General features: G+C 36.7%; 1 protein-coding gene and 1 pseudogene across 1 annotated transcript; both read left to right on the forward strand.

Moving 5' to 3' along the window:
* The first annotated feature begins 19,440 nt into the window (after positions 1-19,440).
* On the forward strand, positions 19,441-20,119 carry LOC148209736 (zinc finger BED domain-containing protein RICESLEEPER 2-like; annotated as a pseudogene).
* LOC148209737 (uncharacterized) lies at positions 20,119-22,641 on the forward strand. The gene is made up of 3 exons (XM_088126971.1): positions 20,119-20,861; positions 20,949-21,000; positions 22,420-22,641. Exons 1-3 carry the CDS (start codon positions 20,362-20,364, stop codon positions 22,639-22,641), a joined length of 774 nt encoding a protein of 257 aa, XP_087983097.1. The 5' UTR covers positions 20,119-20,361.
* The last annotated feature ends 3,927 nt before the right edge of the window (positions 22,642-26,568 follow it).

The raw sequence follows: 26,568 nt of genomic DNA on the forward strand, positions 1-26,568 counted from the left end.
TTCTTCTTGCATAGCTAAAATCCAAAATTCATCACTTTCGGCATCTTTAAAACTTTTTGGTTCAATTTGAGAAACAAAAGCAATGTTATTAAACATATTAAGGGAAGAACGAGTTTTCACACCTTGTTCGGGATCACCAAGAATTAAATCCTTAGGATGGGATGGAGCATACTTCCACTCTTTAGGCATGGATGAAAAACCGTCCACCTTATTTTCGTTGATGCTCACTTCTTGCTTACTTGAAACAATCTCTTTGCTTTTGTCACTAACAAGTAAATCTCCAAAATTTCTTTCTAAAGAATCACTACAAAAAGAATCATTAGAAAAAACATTGCAAGATTCATCAAATACCACATGCATAGATTCCTCAACTATCAAAGTTCTTTTATTGAAAACTCTATAAGCTTTACTAGTAGAGGAATAACCAAGGAAAATACCAACATCCGTCTTAGAATCAAATTTTCCAAGCTTTTCTTTGTTATTCAAAATGAAACATTTGCAACAAAAAACTTTGAAGTACCCAATATTTGGAATTTTGTTATGCCAAAGTTCATAAGGAGTTTTATCTAAAGAAGGTCTAATTAAAACTCTATTTAAAACATAACAAGCGGTATTAACGGCCTCTGCCCAAAAATAAGAAGGTATAAACCATACTCATGTAACATTGACCTAGCAAATTCTTGCAAAGTACGATTTTTCCTTTCAACCACACCGTTTTGTTGAGGAGTTCTTGGAGCGGAGAAGTTATGAGAAAATCCATTTCCTTCACAAAAATTTTCAAAAGCATTACTATCAAATTCTCCTCCATGATCACTCCTAATTTTAGAAATCAAAAATTCTTTTTCATTTTGAACTCTTTTGGCAGAACTAGAAAAACTTTTCAAAGCATCATCCTTATGTTTTAGCATCAAAACCCAAGTAAATCTTGAAAAATCATCAACTATCACAAAGGCATAATAATTCCCTCCAAAACTAGCAATTCTAGAAGGGCCAAATAAGTCCATGTGTAATAGTTGTAGGGGTCTTGTAGTAGAGATCATATTTTTAGATTTGAAAGAAGACTTGGTTTGCTTACCCATTTGACAAGCATCACTAACTTTATCTTTTTCAAATTTAAACTTGGGAAGACCTCTAACCAAAGAATTCTTGGAAATATTTGAAATTAAGTGCATGCTAGCATGTCCTAGTCTTCTATGCCATAACCAAGAATCATCATGCAAGACCGATAAACATTTATCACTAATAGGACAATCATTCAAATCAATAGTATACACATTTTCGTCTCTATTTCCAACAAATAAAACTTTTCTATCACTAGCATTTTCAATGATGCAATTCTTTTTATCAAACACAACTCTAAATCCTTTATCACACAATTGACTAATACTAAGTAAATCATGCTTTAAACCATCAACCAAAAGTACATCTTCAATCAAAATAGAAGATTCATTACCTATACTACCTTTACCTATTATTTTACCTTTCTTGCTATCACCAAAAGTTACAAAACCTCCATCCTTTTTGGAGAAAGTGACAAACTTGGATTGGTCTCCCGTCATGTACCTTGAGCAACCACTATCCAAGTACCACTTACCTTTCTTGGAAGCTTTCAAACAAACCTACAAACACAAAAATTTAAATTTGATCCTTTGGTACCCATACTTGTTTGGGTCCTAGAAGGTTAGCATTAACAAACTTGGGGATCCATTTCATTTTTGCATTTTTATTGAAAGCATAAGATTTAGACAAGTAACTAGAATAAGATTTATGTCCATACTTGCCACATGAAAAACAAACAACATTATGCAATGAATTATCTTTTACAACAAATTTATGCATTTTACTTTTCTTGGAGAAAGTTTTTCTTGGAGCATTGTGAAACTTTGCTCTTTGAGAAAAATTTCTTCTAGTATTTTGAGCATATTTTAATTTAAAGCACTTAGGTGTTATATGACCTTCAACACCACAATAATGACATATAGGCACAAAGTTAATTTTAGTATGTTTAGATACAACTTTAGGAGCAACAAGCTTAGGCATATTAGGAGATGCTTTAACAAAGATAATTTTAGAACTTGAGGGAGTAGAGCATTCATCAATATATCCTAAACCTCTTTTATCACCATAAGGTTTACCTAATTCAATAATCTTGTCCAACCTTTGAGCACCTATTGTTAATTTTTTAATAGAATCTTTAGCCTTATCAAGTTCCACTAAAGCATTTGATTAATTTTTCTTAAGCAATTTAATCAAATTATTTTTTTCACAACCATCATGCTCAAGAAATCTAATTTTATCAAGTAATGCATTTTTCTCATCACGATCAAGAACATGCTTATCACAAGAGATATTTACAACATCATGCTAATTTTTCTTTAAGCAAGCAATATCATCAAGTAAAGACTTATTTTCACTAGTTAAGACATTGTATTTCTTTTTAAGCATAACATATTTAGAACCAAGCTTTTCTAAATCATTTTGCATATTCTCAAAAGCTTCAAACAACTCATCATAAGAAAGGGGATCAAGAGTTATCTCATCATCTTTTTCATCCTCCTTGTCACTATGAGCCATGAAGCAAAAGTTGGCCACTTCTTCATTCTCACTTTCATTTCCACTTTCATCACTATCATCCCAAGTAGCCTTCATTGCTTTCTTCTTAGATTTCTTGGATGATTTAAGAAAAGGACAATCGGTTCTAATATGACCCGGTTTTTTGCATTCATAACAAATTACCTCATCCTTTTTGCTCCTTTCACTTTTTTACTCTTTTTGGTTGGAGAAATTCTTCTTGAATTGTTTCTTTCTCTTGATGAAATTTTTATACTTACGTGAGAGATAGGCCACATCATCTTCATCAAGGGCATTCTCACCTTCGGAGTCAACTTCCAAGGTGATGGCCTTTAATGCTATGCTCTTCTCTTTCTTTTTCTTCTCATCCTCCATATTTTTCTTGATCTTTATCTCATGCGTCATCAACGAACCAATGAGTTCGTCCATGGAGAGAGTCTTGAGATCCTTTGCCTCTTGAATGGCGGTGACTTTAGGCTCCCATTGTTTAGGCAAGGACCATAAGAGCTTCTTTACCTTCTCAAGATTTGAATATTCTTTTCCAAGTCCTTCTAAAGCATTGACAATGTTAGTAAATCTAATAAACATATCGGAAATAGCTTCATTTTCATCAATTTTAAACATTTCATATTGATGAACTAACATGTCAATCTTTGTTTCTTTTACTTGACTAGTTCCTTCATGAGTAATTTCTAATTTATCCCATATATCCTTAGCGGTTTTACAAATCGACACCCTATTATACTCAACTTAATTCAAAGCACAAAACAAGCAATTAATAGCTTTAGCATTTAAAGAACATGCTTTCTTTTCAATTATAGACCATTCTTCTTTAGGCTTTACAACTCTAACACCATCAACATCTTTTGTTGGAATTTTAAATCCTTCTTCAACAACATCCCACAAATCATAGTCAATAGAAAGCAAGAAAAATTTCATTCTATTTTTCCAATAACTATAATTATTACCATTAAAGAAAGGAGGCTTAGTTATAGATTGACTATCGGTAAAAGGGATGAAACCTAAAGTTGCCATAGCTCAAAAACAATTAAGTTTATCAAAGAAGAGCAACCTTGCTCTGATACCAATTGTTGGATCGGTATGGCAACCCTAGAGGGGGGGGGGGGTGAATAGGGTTTAATTAACAAAATATAAACTTTTTAATAAATGGGCCCAATTTAAAAAGTTTATATTTTGTTAATTAAACCCTATTCACCCCCCCTCTAGGGTTGCCATACCGATCCAACAATTATTGGGTGTGTTAGTTAGTTGTATCCCTGTGTTTTGTGGGTATATTTATTTAAGAATAATGGTTAGAGTTCTAAGGGTAGTTTTTGAAAGTTAATTAATATCTTTAATCTGGTGGATGTTTTGAAACGTAATGTTAGGAGTGCTTGGAACAAAATACTAGTCATGAAGGGATGAGTAGTGTAACGCCCCGCGTTACTCAGGTTAGGTTACTCTCGAGTCTCGGGGCCTCTTTTCTTAGAAATCTTTTTAATTTAATTTAAATGTTTCATTTAATTTTATTTTGAGCTGCTGCGGAAATTGTTGTGATTTATTTACGTGTATGTACTTATTTAATTATTGTTTAACGAGGAGTTCGCTTCTTTGGCTTTTGTCCTGGGTCGATGGACCAATTACTTAATTCTATTATGGGATATAATTAGGCTTAAGGAGGTTGGAAATACGATTCTAATTTCTTGTTTGTGGGCTTTGTTTTGTTTTAACAAAATGTACTTGGGTAAGTAGGCCTTCCTTATTTAAAAAACAAAAAATCAAAAGAGAGGTAAAGGGGAAAACCCTAGCCCAAGTGGGTTTTTGTTTTACAACAAAAGGAAAGGGAAGAGAAAACCCTAGCCCCCCAAACCCACTTTCTTCATTATACACACACCCCCCCATTTTCCTTCTTCCGTTTTTCCTTCCACCGCCGACCCATTCTTCAGCGGCGCCCATCTCCGGTGGACGGCAGCAGGCGGCACTACGTGGGCAGCAGCAGGCACGCGGCTCCGGACAGCAGCGGCGCATGGCATCAAACGGCATCGGACGCGCAGCTTCGCAGCAGCAGCGGCGTGCGCGCGGTGTTGGGCAGCAGCAGCAGAGGCGGAGGTGTGGCGTGGATGCGGTTCCGGGGCATTTTTCGGCGATGCATCCCCCCCTCGCGAGCGGGTTCAGTCTCCCTTGGTGGTCGGAGATCGCGGCGCGGGTCCTTGCTGCACACGGCGTAGTGGGTATCGTTTTGGTGAGTTCTTTTGTTGATAAAACAGCTTGGACAGCAGCAGGTTTTTGCTTTCGATGTCTACCCATAACCATTAGAAGCTCGTTTTATGCAACCCACATTTATTCGAGTTGGGCCGGAGTTACCTGCACCTAGGCGAAGGCGATTTTTGCAGTAACGGACGTTGCAAGATCCCTTATGTTGAATTTCCTTGGCTGGAAATTTTGTGTTAATTATTCTATTTGTCTATTGTTGATTAGGTGTTGAATTGACGCAAGATCTAGGAGCATAACAGTGTGTAAGTAGCACCAGGGGGCGAGTGCGTGCGTTATTGAATGTTAATGGAATGGTTTTGTGCTGATTTTGTTAGAATAGTTTACTTCGTCTGTATAGAAATTGTTAGTTTTGGTTTTTGTGAACGCCTAGTGATTGTTGTTGAGTTACATGTCACTAATTATATTGTTAGACATTATGAGCATGCATGGTTACTTGTCATTGAATGTGACTGGTCAGTTCTGATTATTATGGTTGGGAGAATTTGATCTATGACGTTTGGAAACATGTTGGGTTGTGTTTTGTTTCGTACGTCTAAAAGTATGCTGAACAATTGTGTTGTGACTTGGAATGTGGTGACTTTCGAAATACATATGCCGATTGTATGTTATTTAGTTTTATGTTGTTTAGTTGGAAGCTGTTGGGTAGTGTTTCCTTTTGTACGTCTAAAAGTATGCTGAACAATTGTGTTATGACTTGGAATGTGGGTGACTTTCGAAATACATATGCTGATTGTATGTTATTTAGTTTTATGTTGTTTAGTTGGAAGCTGTTGGGTAGTGTTTTGTGTCGTACGTCTAAAAGTATGCTGAACAATTGTGTTGTGACTTGGAATGTGGGTGACTTTCAAGTTGTCTTGGAAGGGTTAGTGGGAGTTGACTAGAGTGATAGGGCGAGTTAACTGTTGTTATCATGTGGGCTGTCGGAAGTGAAAACGCATGCTAGTCGTTGGGATACACAAGGCCTTGTAGAGGATGATTTGAGGGTTATATGGTAAAGTTTTAGCGAATGACGATGTTGCGAATGCATGGTTTACCTTGTAATGAAAGTGGATGTACCGGTGTTGTGGCCTCGTGGGCAATGGACAAGGCGGCTAAATCCCTATCAGATGTTAAGGCTCTGGGGGTAGAAGGCCTTGGGGATAAATGACAAGGTTGGACACCAAGTTTTCTATAAAGGAGTATTGGGGCCTTGGGGATAAATGTCAAGGACCAATACGCTGGTAGCCATCGATACCTTGGGGATAAACGACAAGGCCGAATATCAAGTTCTGTAGAGAAGTATTGGGGTCTTGGGGATAAATGTCAAGAACCAATACGCCGAGTAGTCATAGGTACCTTGGGGATAAATGTCAAGGACTGGTGCGCAGTTCAAGGCCTTGGGGATAAATGGCAAGGTCGAACGCCAAGCTTTTTAGAGGAAGGTTGGTATCTTGGGGGATAAATGTCAAGGGCCGATACACCTTGAAGAGTTAAACTTGGAGTACTAAGGTAAAGGGTAGAACAATTTTTAGCTCGAGTGGGTCACAGGTTAGTGGGTCGTGTAGTCGAAGTCCTAGAAGTCTGGGTGTTTGGATGCTTATATGGTAATGTTAATCTACCGTTATCATCTCTTGTTGCCTGGTGCTTTGTTTTGCTATTGTGTTTGATGTCGCTGTGTTACGAGCATGCTGTTGTGATTAGTTAGGGAGGGCTACTTACGGAGTATTTTATATACTTACCCCCCCTCTACCTTAATTGTTTCAGGTGCGAACAGGGCCCTCGACCGTCGTGATGACGTGGAGGAGGCTTGACCGAGGAGGGATCACTAGTTGTGTTGGCTAGGATGGCGGAAACTGCCGTTCATTGCTAGTAGCGTGAGAAACTTATAATTAGAGGTGTACTAGACATTGGGTTGACTAACGGAACGTTTTCTTTTTCTTTATTCATTCTTAGTAGGCGAACTAATGTCTTCTGGTTATTGTTAGTATTTGAGCCACTGATGCACTCTGGATTACTAGACTAAATGATTGTTTTTCTTTTATTTTTTTTGTGGATTGCTAGTCACTGAGGCGGGCACGAACTTGTAAGAATTGATTGTGTTGTGAGTCTCTGATTATCTTTAAGGTAACTGTTTCACGTCTTTGTATTGAAGGGTGAAGGAACAGGGGAATGATTGTATTATTTCGATATTTCAGGATGTAATTTCGAGGGCAGTACACTTTATGTTGCCTTAATGGGGGGGGGGGGAAATGAATAGGTAATATAGTGACGTCATCTTGTTAAGTAGTGAAATTTTGGGGGCGTCATAAGTAATGACACTAATGTGGTTGGTGATGCAATCAGTAAAGTATTGGGTCCTGATTGTGGTTATGTAAGAGGATATGGACATGGAGTGACAAAATTAAAGTTGTTCTCTATGACTCAAAAGGATAAAACTATTACATATCTTAAAGAACAATGCGATCGAATGACATCAGATATAAATGAGTTGAAGTCTTTGGTATCTTCCTTACTCGCAGATAAGGTAAAGTTACTTAACATTGCTTATTTTAAATGATTCTTTCAGACTCCATTATTTCTATACTTTGTACATATAGGTTAAGTCAAGCGAACAAAATTCCAATTATATTGCAAATGTACCGACATCAGCACATATTCTATCAGCAAATTTAGATTCTCCATCGGTATGTTTAGCACTATATGTAAGTTTGTATTGAATTAGTATTTAAATTTATTACTCTTTGAAATTTTCTTTACTGGTACAATTAAAGTGTTGCCATCAATAATGCTCCATGAAAGTGTATGTTGCTCGACTGGATTGGTTCTGGAGAAGTAATTGCTGAAGGAAGATGGTCTTTTAACGATCCATCAGTACTTGTGCATCACATCCCTCTCGATCCAAATGCTGTACGAGTGTGGGTTAATACAGTAAAACAACCAAATTGATGGTCCAAATGCAAATGTACCCACATCCGACATAATGGTTATTGAGGATGCTGTGGGTACTATGATTGATTAACTTGTTGATAAAGTAAAAATATAAATATGTAAGTAAATTTTTATTTAAGCTTAATTTCGTTTATTTTTATGTGGAAGCAAAAATAAAGTTCAATCTTACAAATATATATTGTTGACGGAGAATTTCTGAGAGGTCTCGTGTCCTTGAGACGAGCAGCTTCGCCTGAGATCAAATGAGCCTGCAACCAGAAAACTCGACGTAGGTGCTGTGTCTCGCCTAATAACCAAAAGATGCGAGCCATGGATTGCCCGCATGTGTGTAGATAGAACAGTTCTATAGGGGATTGGATCATTAATCAAGAATGATGTTAAGCACCGCAGCCAATGGCTCGTCGTTAGAGAAGTCGGTTAATGAGATCGTTGATATTTTGAACAAGATGACAGACATTAATGACCAAGGAGAAGTAGGAAGGTCATTGCCAAAGAAGCAAGCATCAGTAGGAATTTTCGAGTTAGACACAATAGCTTCAATGCAAGCCCAAATGGCCGCTTTGAACCAAATGTTAAAACAACTGACAATGTAGAAGGAAACTAGAACCGCTACTTCAGTGGCGATGCTTGAACCCTCTCTTGTTTTACAAATTTATGACATATCTTGTGTTTATTGTGGTGATAACCACTTGTATGAAAACTGTCGAGCCAATCCATCGTCTGTTTACTATGTAGGTCAAGGTGCCCAGCGAAATTTTAATCCATATTCAAACACCTACAACCCTGGATGGAGGCACCATCCGAACTTGTCGTGGGGTAACCGAGGAGGAGCTAGTAGCAGTGCACAAGCACCTACTCAACAATACAAGCAAAACTACACCCCTCCTGGTTTCCCAACACAATCTGCGTTGCCACCACAACAATACAATCAACAACGAGTGTAGAACAATATTCAACAAAGTGTTAACAATGGGAGTTTGGAGGCCATGATGAAAGAATATATGACAAGGGCTGATGCTGTAATCAGAAGCTTCGAGATGCAAGTGGGGCAGATAGCGAATGAACTAAAGTCTAGACCACAAGGTACATTGTCGGGACACACATAAAATCCTAAGCAAGATCGAGAAGGTAAAGAGTGGTGTAAGGTAGTCATCACGAGAAGCAGACTAAGTTATGACGGAACCTCACTTCCAGATGGAGGAATCGATGTAGCTACACTTGTTCCCGCATCTGTCGCTACTCCACAACCAGAAGAGAAAGTTGAACTCGTAAGTTCTAATGAGAAAGGTAAGAAGGTCGACAAAGGTAAGTAGGTAGTGCCTTGCACTACTCCGCAGGTAGGTAATGTTAAGATTCCTCCACATTTCCCGTAAAGGTTAGTCAAGATTAATAAGGATAGTAATTTTAAGAAGTTATTTGAAATTTTGAAACAGTTGCATATAAATATCCCTCTCATAGATGCTTTAGAGCATATGCCTAATTACACCAAGTTTTTGAAAGATATCATTTCTAAGTGTAAGAAACTACGTGAGCATGAGACGGTAGCTTTAACAAAGTGCAGTAGTGACGCTTCAGGGAAACCATTGCCTGTCAAGTGTAAGGACCCAGGTAGTTTTACTATCCCTTGCTCGATAGGTGGTAAGAATTTAGGGAGAGCTTTGTGTGACTTAGGGGCAAGCATTAATCTTATGCCTCTTTCCGTCTTTAAAGCGTTAAATATAGGAGAAGCTCTCCCCACTACTGTGACTTTGCAATTAGCTAACAGGTCCATAAAGAAACCGGAAGGGAAAATAGATGTGCTTGTTAAAGTTGATAAGTTTATTTTTCCCGCTGATTTAATAATTTTGGATTGTGAAGCAAATCTTGAGGTGTCGTTCATTCTTGGGAGACCGTTTTTAGCAACTTGAGACACTGTATTTAACGTTAGGAAAGGAGAAATCACTATGAAGGTCAATAATGAACAAGTCACCTTCAACGTCCTTGATGCGATGCATTTCTCGGATGAAGTCGAGGATTGCTCTGTAATAGGGGGCAATTATGGAGGAAGTCCAGGAGATGATTGTAGAAGACTTAGAAGCGATTTAGAGGCCACAGACAAAACAGGTAAAATTGCGCTAGGAGCAATTTTGACACAATTGCAGAAGTTCGAGTTTCTGCAACCAACAGTAGCTGATTTGAAAGCCTTGTAGCCTTCCATCATTGAACCTCTAGAATTGGAGAAGAAACCCCTACACTGTCTCTTAAAAGATGCATATTTGGGCTTAAATGATACTTTGCCAGTTATCATTTCTTCGTATTTGACTAATGAACATGAATCTTTGTTGTTGCAGGTTTTATCTAAGTACAAGAGGGCTATTGGATGGACAATAGCGGACATAAGAGGAATTAGCCCCACTTTTTGCATGCACAAAATAATCTTTGAAGAAGAAGCCACCAATTCTATAGAGAGCCAAAGGAGGCTCAACCCTAACATAAAAGAGGTGGTCAAAAAGGAGATAATAAAATGGTTAGACGCTGAGGTGATCTACCCCATTTCAAATAGCAGCTGGGTTAGCCCGGTTCAATGCGTTCCGAAGAAGGGTGGTATGGCGATGATAACTAACGATGACAACTAGTTGATCCCGACGAGAACGGTGACTGGTTGGGGAGTGTGTATGGACTATCGTCGGCTAAACAAGGTAACTAGAAAAGGCCATTTTCCACTTCCCTTTATTGACCAAATGCTTGATCATCTTGTAGGGAAGGAGTGATATTGCTTCCTTGACGGGTATTCTGGTTACAACCAGATTACAATAGCTCTATAGGACCAAGAAAAGACCACTTTCACGTGTCCCTATGGGACATTTGCATTCTGGAGGACGTCGTTCGGTCTTCGTAACACTCCCGCCACCTTCCAAAGATGCAGGACCTCTATTTTTTCTAACATGGTAGAAAGAACGGTAGAAATATTTATGGATGATTTTTCTGTGTTTGGTGAGTCATTTGAAGTTTAGAAAATTTAGAAAGTGTTTTAAAAAGGTGTGAAGAGACTAACCTTGTGCTTAATTTGGAGAAGTGTCATTTTATGGTATGTGAATGTATAGTCTTAGGTCACAAAATTTCAGGAAAAGGAATTGTGGTCGATAGGGCTAAGATAGATTTGATTGTCAAACTACCCCCATCTACTATTGTAAAAGGTGTTAGAAGTTTCTTAGGACATGCGGGTTTCTACTGCCGTTTTATTAAAAACTTTGCTCAAACTTCTAAACCTTTGTGCCAGTTGTTAGAGGTGGATCGACCCTTTGATTTTGATGAAAACTGTTCGAAAGCTTTTGAGACACTTAAAGATGCACATAGTTCAGCAGCACCCATCATAATTGAACCTGATTGGAACTTGCCATTTGAATTAATGTGCAATGCAAGTGATTTTGCAGTGGGTGCGATGTTGGGTCAGCGAAAAGGTAAAGTTCTTCATCCTATTTATTATGCAAGTAAGACTTTGAACAGTAGTAAGGTTAAACTATACTGTGATTGAGAAAAAGCTTTTAGCTGTTGTTTTCGCATTTGATAAATTTCGTTCATATGTGTTGAGACGAATGTGATAGTTTTTACCGATCAATATGCATTAAAATACTTGTTTGCTAAAAAAGAAGCTAAGCCTAGGTTGATTCATTGGATATTATTGCTACAAGAGTTTGATTTAGAGATAAGACATAGAAAAGGAATAGAAAATCAAGTAGCAGATCATTTGTCTAGGCTATAATCTTCTTTGCAACATGATAACTCAGAAATTAAAGAAATTTTGTTTAGGAGCATTTGTTAACTATTTCTGAAGTCTCTTGGTATGCTGACTATGCGAACTATCTAGTTAGCAACGTAATTCCTAATGATTTAAGTAAGCACCACATTAAAAAGTTCTTTCATGATGTTAGGTTTTATAGATAGGATGAACCTTTCTTGTTTAAATTGGGACCTAACAACATTCTTCACAGGTGTATTGCTGAGCATGAACAAAAGAAGATTCTAGAGGCGTATCACAAATCACCATATGGTGGACATTTCGCTGGACGTAAAATGGCAGCGAAGATCCTCCAAAGCGGTTTCTTTTGGCCGTCCCTATTTCGAGATGCTCATATATTCGCTTAAAGTTGTGATGACTAGTGTCAAAGATCAGGTAACTTGACTCGGAAACATGAGATGCCCTTAAACCCAATATTGGAAGTTGAGTTGTTCGATGTTTGGGGCATCGACTTCATGGGTCGGTTTCCACCGTCCTTTGGTAAGAATTATATTCTCTTAGCTGTTGATTACTTTTCAAAGTGGGTTGAGGCTTTGGCCACTCCTACTAATGATGCCAAGGTAATTTCTCTCTTTTTGCAAAAGTTTATTTTCACGAGATATGGTACAGTTAGATGCTTGATTAGTAATGAGGGCACACACTTTTTAAATAGAGTAGTAAGTAATTTGTTAAAAAAGTATACCATCCATCATAATATTTCTACTACCTATCACCCTCAAACTAATGGATTAGCAGAAATATCCAATAGGGCAATATAATCAATTTTAGAGAAATTTGTGAATGTGAATAGGAAGGACTTGGCTATTAAACTTGATGATGCTTTGTGTGCCTATAGAACTGCATATTAAAACTCCGTTAGGCATTTCCCCTTATCACATTGTTTTTGGTAAAGCATGTCATATTCCGCTAGAATTAGAACATAGAACATTATGGGCTACGCGGAAACTAATTTTGACTATTTTGCTGCAGGTGAAGCAAGACTGCTACAATTACATGAGTTGGATGAGTTTCGTCAGTTTTCTTATAAAAACGCTAAGATTTATAAAGAACGAACCAAAAAGTGGCACGATAAGAAAATACTAGATAAGAACTTAGAAGCTGGAGACTCTGTATTGTTATTCAATTCTTGACTAAGGTTGTATCCAGGTAAGCTTAAGTCTAGATGGTCGGGCCCGTTTCTAGTTGAACATGTCTATCCACATGGAGCTATGGATTTAAGGGATTCGAAAGGAAATATTTTTAAGGTAAATGGGCATCGAGTAAAGAAATACTTTGGTGAGCATATTGACAGAGGTAAAACCTCTGTACTACTGAAAGATCCATGAAAAAACAGTGAGAACAGTCCCTCGGTCGGTGCCGAGGGCGTTTTTATGTAAAATATTTTTTTGTCTTCTTTTTGCGAATTTTTTACATTTCGTTTAAGGCTTTTTTGTGTAGATTTCAAATCTAATTGTTGTTTTTACATTTGAATTTTGTAGGATCGAGATCCAGCCCACCTAAAAAATGAGTCAGACGCATTTTAAGAAAAAAAATGGGATTTTCGAAATTTGGACTAGGGCTTTTGTGGGATTGATTTGGGTAATGTTTAAATGGGCTTTGGGCTATTTTTTTTTAAACATAAGAGGCCCCATTACTAAACACTAATATGTTTTTAAAATGAAAAAAAAAACACAAAACAAAAAGCCCCAACTCTTTCCTCCCCTCATTTGCGTTTTTCACACTCCAAAATCCCAACTTGCTTTCAAATTTCTCTCATCAAATTTTCAAGAATCCCCAAATTCTCTCACATCCCTCTCTTTTTCGGCAAACTTAGGGTAAGAGTGGGGAGTTTTTTCGTGTTATTCGTGAAGCAAGAATCAAGAACCATGGAAGGCTCATCCTTCTCCAAACCGTGCAACAAAGAGAAGCGGAAGAAGAAGGTGATGTAACCTCCACCTACTCCACCGGGTATGATCCCTCTTGAACCCCCTCAAATATCTAATGAAAGGATAATTTTTTATCCTAGGGCTCAAAGAAAGGAACTAGAGGAGGCTTTAAAAATAAACCCTAACAAGAACCTATCCATAGGTAATGAAAATTCTAAAAAAATGATTTTAAAACCTCATGTTGCTAGGGTTAATGAAGGAGACCATAGTGAAAAAAGATTAGAAGGATTTAACAAGGTCTACCTTAGAAAAAATCAATCAGTGGGTGATAAAGCTTCTGATTTAGAAGATAGAATTGCTAGGATTAATGAGAGGATTGACATTGAGAATAAGAAAAGAGAGATTAGGGATAAAGAGAATGAGCAAATATGTGTTAGGACAGCGGAGTTAAATGAAAAATGACAAAGATTTATGGAAAATTCAAGGAGGATGAGTGAAGAAATTCAAATTGAATTAGAAGGTATGAATAAATGCCTTAGGTTGAATTCCCCTCAAAACAGTCCCCTTTCTGAATTGTTAGAGTTGTCTATCCCTCCCACTCTTTCCGCTACTGTTGCTATGGATGTAGAAGGTCAAAAATAGGTTAGTGGTGATTCTGAGCATGACACAGAGCCATTGGAGCACTCGGATTCGGCCACAGTCGAAATCCACTGCCAAATTGCACCTGGTGCAATTCGCACTCTACCGGCCACTCTACAAAGTATTTCGTCTCCCAAATTTCCAGATCTTACTTTGACTAAAAAGCCTTTAGATTTTGATGATTTATAACAGGAGAAGATGACGTCGAAAATTGTCGAAATTTTGGTGGCCTTGAATGAAGCAAAGGGAGAAGATCTATTAGAGGATGATGAAAATAGTGGGGAAGCTCAAGGAAGACTGAACTTTGACGGAGAGGATGAAGGTCTTGGAGATTTACCCCAAGAAGTCCATGGAGATGAGTGAGAGGAAGAAAAAGAAAATGACGATATCTCCCAATATGAAGTGCGAATACATACTCTGGTGCAGAATCCGGTCCTGTGGATGTCCCAAATGAGGCCATTGAGGAATCATCATCCTCTTTTTCAAAAGGTAAGACCCCTTTTTATCGAGTTTAAATGTTTTTGATGAAAGGATCGGATCCCGCAGTGGAAGCGCGCGAACACGTGTGCTTCGATGTTGTTTTAGAATTACAACGAAAACAAGACATAAGCATGAATAAAAGGAAGTTAGTGAAACATACCTATGAAGACACTTCTTCAATGTAGACACCAATGATACCAAAAAGTCTACCTCGCTATCCTCTGGATGTTAAGAACTCGGTTTGTGGGAATTGTCTCATAATTGGAAGGAAAATCGAGAAATCGAAAGAGAGATTTTCTCGTTGGAGTTTCGAAAACTCAACAATCGAGGACTGGGGGACTTAAAGAAAAGGGGAGAACCTCCCTTTTTATAACGGAAGAAGAGTGGTGGGGAAGTTGACTTCCCCGCTCACCACTTTCCCACTTCCCACCATGGGAGGTTTTCCACCCATTTCTCTTTTCTTTTTCTTTTTCTTTTTATTTTAACTAAAATAATTTTAATTAAAATAATAATTAATTAAATCTAATTTAATTAATTACAAAAAATAATGATTAATTTAATTAAATTATATCTAATTTGATTTAATTAAATTAATATATCACATTAATTTAATTAAATCATATTTAATTAAATTAAACTTAAATTAATCAAAAATATTAGAATCAAATTCTAATATCCATCTCTCTCATAATTTGATATTATAATATATCAACATACATTATACTGATTGCATCTCATACAATTAACCTTAATTCCCTTTAACGAATTTGAACAATTCAAATTCTTTTCAAGACTAAATGTTCTTAACTATGTTACCTGGTCATCCTATTGAAATATTAATCTATTAGCTAATGGTGTTACAGCTAAAGATTAATTATTTCGCGGTCCGGTCTTATACAAACTCATTATATAGGATACCCCCACTCGCATGTCTCCACACAAACAACCTGGATCAAGTGATTTGTAACTATTACAAAGTGAGTTGTATCCACAGTGTTACCAGGATAAGGTACCAACCTTATCCATATACTATAGATCCTTTAGGTTGCTACTGGAATATTATCCACCTGTATATCGAATATATATTGTATATATATACACTGTATATCAAATATATATGTTGTATATTAAATATATACTATATATCTGTTATATACTGTTTTAGTTACATGACATAACCTCAGATGTTAGTTTATTGGATTTAGGTTAATGCAATTCTAAGAGAAACATCAATAACAACTTTATTGAATGAATATTTGTTTTATGTTTACAAACCATGAGTCTAGGGCATAAAACTATATCGGTTTTGAGAACATATCCGTACAGACTTGACCGAACCAAATCGAAAAATTTTCGTTTGGTTGCTTTTAAACCAAATTTCATAATTTGTGAAACCTATTCTAATGTACCGTCCATCAACCCTCTTAGTTTACGACGAGTCCACAAACCCCCCCCCCCCTTTTGTTGAATCTTGAGCTCCATGGCACACAAATTTCACTTAGGCTTTTTCAAAATGAGTCCCATAATAGATTTTGGAATTTGCACCGTGAAACACATAAGTCAATTGAAGGAGCTTTAAAATAATAAAAACCCACCTCATTTTACTGATCAAAACCCTCGATTACTTCTCAATTAATTTAGCTTATTAGTGGATTGATGGGCAAGTTCCCCTTTGTGTTTCTGATGGAAAGAAGTGGAATTACACATAACCTGAGCTGTCCAGATTTCATGTGGGATTTGTGTTTTGAATAGTTTTTATAATTGGTTTCTCTTATTAACCTAGGTAGAATTTTAATTATGAGTTTTTCTTCTCTGTTTTATGAAGATTATATGGTCTAACTTTTCATTTCGACTTCATTGCAAAGTAATCTGATTATTTGTTGGGTTTCTTGTTTGTGGCATGGAAATTAAGTCTCACCTGATGGATAATATACATACATGCGCAGCGGAAGTGAGCAAGAATCGAAATAACAATCTAGATGCATAATACAACCTAGGATTAAACATGCATGATCATACATTATGATGCTTAGAGATAAGTAGAGAAAAATACAAACCTTTGTAGCTTTTCAAAAATCTTCAAATAGCTCCAATGAAGGACCACCAAGAGATCTTCCTAGCTATTCTCAAAGCTTGGAATAGAGTGGTGGGACTCTTTTTAGAGAAGGAAAAATTTAGAGAAAAGTGGAGCTAAAAAGAGTTATGTAAGCTTTTTTTTTTTAAAAAAAAAGCCAAAGGTTCCAAGCCCTTTAATGTTTGAACAAAGGCCTTCTTAAATAAGCAAATTACATGCAACTCTTGCATGTCAAAGTTCACCAAAAGCTTACAACACATATTCCACTTATGCATGGTGTGGCTAAGTGTCAAAATGCATGTCTAAGTTCATCAAAAGCTTACAACACACATTCCACTCATGCATGGCATGGCTAAATGTCAAAATGCATGTCTAAGTTCACTAAAAGCTTACAACACACATTCCACTCATGCATGGCATGGCTAAGTGTCAAAATGCATGTCTAAGTTCACCAAAAGCTTACAACACACATTCCACTTATGCATGCATGGCTAAGTGTCAAGAAGTGGATTTTTGAGTTTATTTAAATGTTCCACTCAACAAGTTAGTGGAATTTTCCACCAACTTGGTTAAAAACATTATTTGAATCTACTTTAGTCAACCTTTGACTTTCTCTGGTCAAAGTCAACTATTTGACTTTTTCCAAAATCCGATGTTTGATGAAATCCATGCCTCCGATTATGAATCCACATTCATAATTTTAATATTTAAATCCTATTTAAATATTTTGTCCAAATTTCTCAAATTGATATCATATATCAATTACTTAATCATATCTCATATGATTAACCTAATTCGTATGATTCGAATTATTCCTTCAAAATATTCCAAGTTTATTCCTATATGAGCTAGCTAGGGGATCTTATGGACCTACAGATTATGAGCTCCAACGATCTGAGATTAACCGGTTAAACTCTTTAACCTAGTTAACCAACATTCGTTAACTACCGGGTCACTCCACTAAAGCCCGTAGCTGCACTCTCTTCACTGTAGATATATTATGTCCATTTGCTATAACCATGATCGGTAAGTTGACCCTTCACAAGTTGTTCGTAATTACAGCTAGGTCAAAATACAGTTTTACCCATGTAATTACCTCTTGTTCCTTAAGTCCCACTGATCCTCTAATGAACAATGATTTGTAGTCCAACTATAAAATCAAAAATCCTCTCAAACCTTTTGATGAGGGTGGCGCCTATTGTTCAAGACCTGGATTCAACCCTTAAGAGAACAACCTTTCTACTATCCTAAAATTGGGTAGAAGTGAATTCCTTCTTGCACCCTATGTCCCTAGCTATCTATCGGGCCTTACCCCTGAAATGGGAGGCTTATTGAGCCAGCGCTGTTGAGTTGCTCTCACCCATGCAGATCTAAGGGTAATCCCGAGTAAACAGAAGTTCATAATTAGCTCAGGATTAAGATCGAGTTACCTAGGCCATCAAAGTCGAGATAGTCAGTTTCAAACAGTAAACGATGTTATAAAGTAAAAGTGATTATCTCATGATCCAGTCTTATGCAAACTCTTTGCACGGGACACCCCCACTCGCATGTCTTCACATGAACGAATTAGGATCACATCGTTTGTACTAGCTACAAAGTGGGCCACATCCATAGTGTCACCAAAATAAGGCGCCCAACCTTATTCTTATACTATAAACCATTTAGATTGTTAACTCAAACTTGATCCATATTTATGGATCTTACATAGAGTTTGAGTCTCAGGTAACAGTCTAGGATCCTTTATTTTATTGGATTTAGATCTAGTAAGAACATTTTATTGGATCAATAACTACTTATTGATTAAAACCTTCAATAACAACTTTATTGAAAGATAAAAGTATATCTGGCATTTTCAAACTATGAGTTTCAGGACATAAAACTCAACATCACCGACAGTTGAAAAGGGGTGTGTTTGAAGGCCAACCATACTTTGCGTGAACGAGTAAGATTCCAAACTTTAACACTTCATCGCTCTTGCTTCGAACTAGATTATTTTGATGCCCTATTTACTTCGGATGTTTACTCAATGGGACTCGATGATGTGGATGTGCATTTTCTTGAGGAAACGTGGAGTACCAATGATTCCGTTTTTAGTTTGAATTTAATGATTCCAATGTTGATGTACATTTTTTTTGTTTAATGATTATGTTATTAGTTTTTTGTTTTTTCTTGAACTTTTTTCTTTGTTTTTATTTATGAGGTCTAATTTTATCTTCTTAATTCACATGATGACTTCATTTGAGTTTTTTAAATCAAGTAATTCTAGTCAAAGTATTCCATTAGTTGAACTTGACAACTCTAACCTTGCTGCCAGTAGTAAAGTAGGATTGCTTGGTAAAAGAAAACGCTCTAAAGGTTCAGATGTATGGGAACATTTTGTTAGAGTATAGGGATGCGATCTTGAATTTCCTAGGGCTACTTGTAAATATTGTTGGACTATATATGTATGTGATTCTAAAAGAAATGGGACAACAAATTTGAAAAAGCACCAAGAGAAATGTAAGAAGTATATAGAGGATTATGTTGAAGGAGGGGATTCTGAGACTAATTTGGTAGCTACATCGTTTATTCAAGAGAATTGTAGAATGATGCTTGCTTGTATGGTCATATTGGATGAATTGTCGTTTAAGTTTGTTGAAAGCGAAGAATTCCATAAATTTTGCAAGGCATTGAATCCTAAGTTTGTAATTCCATCTCGAATCACTGTTGCAAAGGATTGTTTTCAATTATACATGATTGAGAAAAAGAAGTTGAAAAGTGCTTTAAGTAGGAGTTGTCAAAGAGTTTGTTTAATGACTAATACTTGGACTGCAGTTCAAAATATTAACTATATGGTTATAACAGCTCATTTCATTGATGGTGATTGGAATTTACACAAAAGAATTTTAAACTTTTGTCAAATAGCTAATTACAAAGGATATACAATAGGAAGGACATTGAAAAATGCTTGCAAAGTTGGGACATTGACAAAGTTTTTAGTGTGACTGTTGATAACGCTAGCTCAAATGATGGAGCAATGACATATTTGATTAAAAAGCTAAAGGAAAGAGACGTGTTAGTGTTAGATGGTGAATTTTTTCATGTTAGATGTTGTGCTCATATCCTGAATTTGATTGTTGGTGATGCTTTAAAGGATTTGCATGCATCCATCATTCGTATTATAAATGTTGTGAAGTATGTTAGGTCATCTCCTTCAAGATTGCAAATATTTAAAGATTTTGCTAAAGAAGATTGTATTTCAACAAAAAGTTGTCCGACTATGGATGTCCCAACACGATGGAATTCAGTCTTCACTATGTTAGATGGAGCAATTAAGTTCCAACACACTTTTGAAAGATTAGAGAATCGTGACCCAAATTATATTGCAGAAGGTGACAGACCTACTAATGAAGATTGGGATAATGCTAGAGTATTTGTAGGGTTCTTGAAAATATTTTCAGATGTTACCCTAAAATTTTCTACATCAATGTCTTTGAATATTTTTTCATGAAATGTGTTTGGTTCAGGAAACCATTCGGGAATACTCCTTGTATAAAAATGTCTTGTTGAGTAAAATTTAACAATTACTGGGGTGTAACTACAAGTGAGAAGATCAACTTATTGTTTTATGTTGCAGTTGTTCTTGACCCTAGATATAAGTTAAATTATGTGAGTTATTGCTTTCATGAATTTTGGAGGAAGAAAATGCAAATTTGTGGACAAATAAGGTTGAAGCAGCATTGCGTCGATTGTGTGATGACTATTATTCAAGAATGTCAATGCCAAAGGAACACCTCTCTCAAACACAATCATCCACACCCATAGAGGTATCGAGTTGTCAAAGTGAAATACCATCTATCTTTTCTAATGCATCCAATGGAATTGGAATTTATAAGGTACGTGTTGTTGTTCATGATAGATATAAACAAAGTAAGAAAAAAGATCCAGATGGAAAAACAGAGGTGACTTGTTATCTAGATGAGGCTTGTGCTGAAGATGAAGATTTTAATTTTTTAAACTGGTGGAAGGTAAATCCTAGTCGATATAAGATTATTAGCCAAGTAGCTAGGGACATCTACAACATTCCTATATCTACTGTTCCATATGAGTCAGCTTTTAGTACTGGAGGACAAGTGTTGGATTCTTTTAGGAGTTCATTAACTCCTCAAATTGCAGAGGCACTCATTTGTGCACAAAATTGCCTTCAATCAGAACCTCTTGACGATATGAGTGAAGAAATTGATGGAGCAGAAAAAATTGATGAAGGTAAGAAGTAACGTCATTATAATATTTATTTGAAAATTTGTTTATTCTATCTTCATGAACTAATTTTTTTCCTTTCTTATTTTGAATATTCAAGCATACGTAAGGAGATGAAAGCTGCCTTTGAAAACTTGAGATTGGATTCTATGGTTCTAACTTCTACTCTAACAACATCGTTTATCCCTATTTCATCTACATGAATTATATATTATGTAAAATATTAAGTAATAATTCTTGTTTCTTTTGTAGAGTTTTGAAGTCTAGTGGTGGAATGGGAGTCTTGATGATGGAAATCGAGATTCAGCCGATGACAATAGACTTGAAAAGATTTAGTATTTTTTGTTAGAATTTTGTAAATCTCAATATTGGGATGTTTGTTTACTTAAAAGGATACCTAGAATTTTTAGGTATTATGTTTTAAGCTTCAAAATTACATGTGAACATACATCTCCACCTTTCCATGATGCAAAAGTATATAGGTTTTGTTGCAAATAATTTGAGGCCATAACAAATCCATAAATTTATATTTTTTTATGTTTTTTTCCTTGGAATAGAAGAGGTAGCGGCTGGCTGACCATCAATCAATCAATACATATAAAAAAAGCTCTGAACAGAATCGATTCGGTTCGGATATGAACCGAATCGGTTAATGTCGGTTCGGTTCGGTTTTCGTCTCTATTGACCCAAATCGATTTCGGTTCTCCCCTCCCTACCCGAAAATAGAACCTGTTGGGATTGAAGACAAAAGAATAATAAAATTGAAGCTTATTGGGCCAAATAAAACTAAAAGCTCAAAACCTAAATCTCTTTATGTTGCCCTATTTTTGTACATATGAGTTTTGGATGTGGAGTAAAACTTTTTTTGTGGTTGCACAAAATTGTAAAGTGGTTGCAGTGGTGTTCTTGGCAGGCGAGAGAAAGGGAACTTGGCTTGTAGTGCAACGTGGGCAGCCCGTTCTCTTGAGACTAGTGAGATTTTTCATTATGTATTCCTAAGTAGCTATTGTTGTAGTGCTTAGAAGCTAGGTGGCCATTGTCGTGGCATCTAGAGAGCTTTGTAGAGCGTTTTTAAGGTCCATTATAATTATCCCAATATCATAGTAGAACTCATTGTCGCGGAAGACTGGACGTAGCCATAGTTGGGGTGAACGAGTATAAATTCTCTGTGTCGTTTATGTGATTTTCCCAATATTTCTCATATTGTGGTTGATTGTATTTTTAACTGACGAACTATGGAAGGGAAAAAGATTATTAGTAAGTAAATTTTCCCAACAAGTAGTATCAGAGCTGTAAGATTCAGAGTCATGGGATCTAGTGGAAAATCACATCACTACTTCAAGGGAGTTTTGAGATTTGACGGGGAAAATTTTGGTTTTTGGAAAATACAAGTGACAGATCTTCTTACATACAAGAAGATACATAAAACCTTGAAGGAACGACAAGCTGGGATGACAGATAAAGATTAGGCGGAGATGGATGAACAGGCCGTAGCGATCATCAGGTTGTGTTTGTCAATGAATGTGGCAAGTCTCATGACGAATTAGAAAACTGCATTGGGATTTATGAAGGTGCTGATAGACATATATGAAAAACCTTCTGCCAATAGCAAGGTGTATCTCATCACGAGATATTTTAACATTCACATGGAGGAAGGCATGTCGGTGAACTCCCACATCAATGAGGTCACTCAACTGATGAACCAGTTGGAGTCGATGGAGATCACTTGCTTAGAGGAGGTGAAGGCTATAAAGCTATTGTCTTCTTTGCCTGACAGTTGGGAAATGATGTAGATGGCAGTGTCGAATTCGTTGGAGGACAAGAGTCTGAAATTTTCATATATCTGTGACGCTGCAATTGCTGAGGATATTCGCAGGAAAGAAAGTGGAAATAATTCCGCATCCACTTTTTTCGAATAAGGGAAAGTAAAGACAAGACAAGAAATTTAAAGACAGAAAGATAACATATATCTCAGTCTAGAGCCTAAGCTCTGATACCAAATAATATGCAACAACCCAAGTGTATTGGACTATTCGAGCCACAAGTCACTTGAATCCAATCGTATAGATTGTTTCAACCCGAAAAGCTAAGAGTTAGAGGGATTACCTTTACAGTCGTTACCTTGAGCAGACAGATAACTCACTATACTCAAAGCCAGAAACACTCCACGAGTTTGGTGACCATTCAAACAAGCATGCTCCGAGGGTAAAATTATGGATTTCTAAGTTCAACCGTACACAAAGAAAAATGATATGCTCTGAGGGCGTGCGGGGCAGGCATGGGCCCACGGGCGCAGGTGAGGTACACTGTGAGGTTAACGCGGCATGGGTGTGCACTGCAGGAGCGCACTTGGAGGTTAGCGTGACAGTATGGCGTGCGTGCCAAGGGCGCGCCCACGCGTTAGCATGCATCTGACTGGGCGTGCGGGTGGTGTACACTGCCATCTTGTAGGGCGCGTGCGGGGCGTGTGGCTGGGTGGTTGGTGCGCACGTTGGGGCATGCGCGGGCTGAGTGTGCGCGTAGGTGCTGTTTGCGTGGGCGCGCGATGGCACTTGCGGCAGGTGGCGATGTCTTCCGCGCGGTGAGCGTCGCCTTGTGAGATTAGCCCATGATGATGGGGTGTGCCATGTAGTCAACGTGCATGCGATGGGCTTGTTCTCTGATTGTAGCATTTTTCTTTGATCCTCCTTGAAATCCATCCTCTTTTTAAAGAGCTTCCTATCTTTATCTTCCTCTTCACTTACGTAGGTTGATTCTTGGATCTCTTGTCCGAATATGATCATATCAAGGCATGGACCACCAAAAAAGGCTATGAATTAATAGTGTTTCACCGTATTCATCAAGTCCATTCATGGACCACCCAATGAAGGGCTATGGATTCACATATGCTTCACTACATCCATCAAGTCCATACATGGACCACCCAAAAGAAGAGCTATGGATTAAGTAAGCATCATGGCTTGAATCCCATGTGTTGGGTTTTGTGCCCTTACCTCGTGTGTTTGTACTTGTAATTAATGAACAAAATTATTTATTTTTTCAATAAAGAGTTATTTTATTATTTCTTTGCATTACTCGTATTTCAATAAACTAAGATCCAAGATTATTTTATATAACTGGAACAGTATATATTTGATATACAACATATATACATTATATATTCAAAATGCAAGTGGATAATGTTCTAGTAATAACTTAAATGGTCTATAGAACATGGATAAAGTTGGGTACCTTAACCTAGTAACACTATGGATACGACCCACTTTGTAATAGTTACAAATAACTTGATCTAGATCATTCATGAGGAGACATGCGAGTGGAGGTATCCTATACAATGATTTTGTATAAGACCGGACCGCAAAATAATTAATCTTTAGCTGTAACACCGTTTGTAATAGATTAATATTTCAATAGAATGACCAGGTAACTCAAACTCAATCCTGAGTGAGTTATGGACTTCTGCATGTTAGGGATCGTCCTTTGATTTATATGGGTGAGAGTGGCCCGAGTCGCCGACTCAACATTCCTACCATTTTAGGGACGAGACCGAGTGGTGAGCTTGGAACATAACTTCACAAGATGGAATTCACTCATTCCCGACTTTAGGGGAGTAGATGAGTGTTCCCTCTAGTGCTGACTCCGGGCTTGAACAAGGGGACCCACCCTCTCACTGGCCCGAGAGGGACTTCCGATTATTAGTCGGACCATAACATGGTTGGTCATTAGAGGATCAGCAGTAATTAATGTACAAGATGTAACACAGGGGTAAAACGATAATTTGACCCAACTGTGGTTACAAACACTCGTGAATGATCGACTTTCCGTTAATTGTTGATATCCGTGGACACAGAAACATTCTACAGTGAGAATAGTACAGTTGTGGGTCTTTAGTGGAGTGACCCACAGTTAATGAATGATGATTAATATGGTTAATGAGTTTAATCAATTAATCTCGTATCGTTGGAGCTTCTGATTTGTAGGTCCATTAAGTCCCCTTGCTAGCTCACAACGGGTAAAACGAGGATCAAGAATTATGAAATAATTTGAAATGTTCAAATTATAAGTAGGGAATGTAGATAATGTATATTGATATATTATATATAAATTAATTAATTTTGGATAAAGATTCTAAATTAATACTATATATTATGAGAGCAATATTTGAATAAGATTTAAATAATAATTAATATGAATTGGATTCATGTTAAAACTATATGTTAAAATTAACAAGCATACGATGTACATTAAATCTATATGTTATACACAAGAGAGATACATTTGAATATGATTCAAATAAATGGTTTTAATTAAATATGTGATATTTAATTAAAGATTAAATAATTAATTGTTAATTATTTATTTAATTAATAAAGATTAAATTAATTAATTATTAATTAGATTGATAATTATTAATTAATTAAATTAATTATTAATTAGATTAATAATTAAATTTATCAATTATTAATTAGATTAATAATTAGATTAATTAATTAATTAATATTACTAATTAATAACTCCCCCACATCACTTTTTGTAAAAGGTGCACAAGTTGTTCTACATTGTTCTCTCTTCCCCTGCAGAACATACAAAAAAGCTCTCTCTGATAATGCCCTGTAATTTTGTTTTCAAAATTGGTTCCCACAAAGCGGTTTCTCAACCTAGAGATATAGCAGTAAAGGTCTAAAGGTGGTGTCAATTTCTTGTTATATTAGAGATGAGGATTTTCTTCAAAGGTAATAGAACTCATTCTTTTGTTTTTTCTCCTTTTCTGTGTTTTAAATTTCAAAAGGAAAAATCGAACCAAGCGATAAATCGCTTCCGCTGGGGATTCAATCCCATCACCATGCATCCTAAGGACTCCATAATTACTCTCCTTGTTTGGCCTCTGGTGAGAGGATCCGCTAAGTTCTTCTCGGACATCACATACTCAAAGGATATAATTCTATCTTTCAACAACTGCTTCACAAATCCATGTCTTAGACGTATGTGGCGTCTCTTGCCATTGTACACATTGTTTTTGGCATCCGTATGGCAACTTGTGAGTTACTTATATGGATACAGGTACAGATTTCCCCCACAGTGGCACGGCTCCAAGAAGACTTCTCAGCCATTCAGCTTCTTAACCTGCCTGTTCAAGTGCTATGAACTCAGATTCCATGGTAGAGCGAGCAATGTAGAGCAATGTAGGTCACCACCCCTATATGATCTTATCCTTTATATTTTTTTGTCTAATTGGTTTTCTACTTCAGCTTTGAATTTTAAGAATATACTACTAGCTTCATCTATAGATTTTTTTAGATATATTTTCGTATATCTATAAAAATCATCAACAAAAGAAATATAGTAATTTTTTCCACCTCTGCTAGTTATGTTTTTGAAATCAGTTAAATCAGAATGAATTAATTCTAGGAGTTCAGTACACCTTACAGTGACAGGTTAAAAATATTTTTTAGCAAACTTTGCTTCTATACATGTCGCAACGTCATCGCGACGCGGAGCGGCCGACGTTATCCCCTGAATGGTCTCTTTCGAGATAAGGGTTTGGAGTCGCCAGCAATCATCTACGAGGTGTGATTGGTCACCTAATTAAAAAAACTTTGGTCTATAAAAACAGAAATTTTGGTTCGGGAGTCGACTGAGCGTAAGGAAGATGTTAGCACCCTACGACACCCGTTCGAAACGGTACCATCTTTTATCAAAACTTATCCTATTATTTCATT

Source organism: Momordica charantia (assembly GCF_013281855.1).
Source record: "Momordica charantia cultivar OHB3-1 chromosome 8 unlocalized genomic scaffold, Mcharantia_2.0 BLBB01000008.1, whole genome shotgun sequence".
Classification (NCBI taxonomy): domain Eukaryota; kingdom Viridiplantae; phylum Streptophyta; class Magnoliopsida; order Cucurbitales; family Cucurbitaceae; genus Momordica; species Momordica charantia.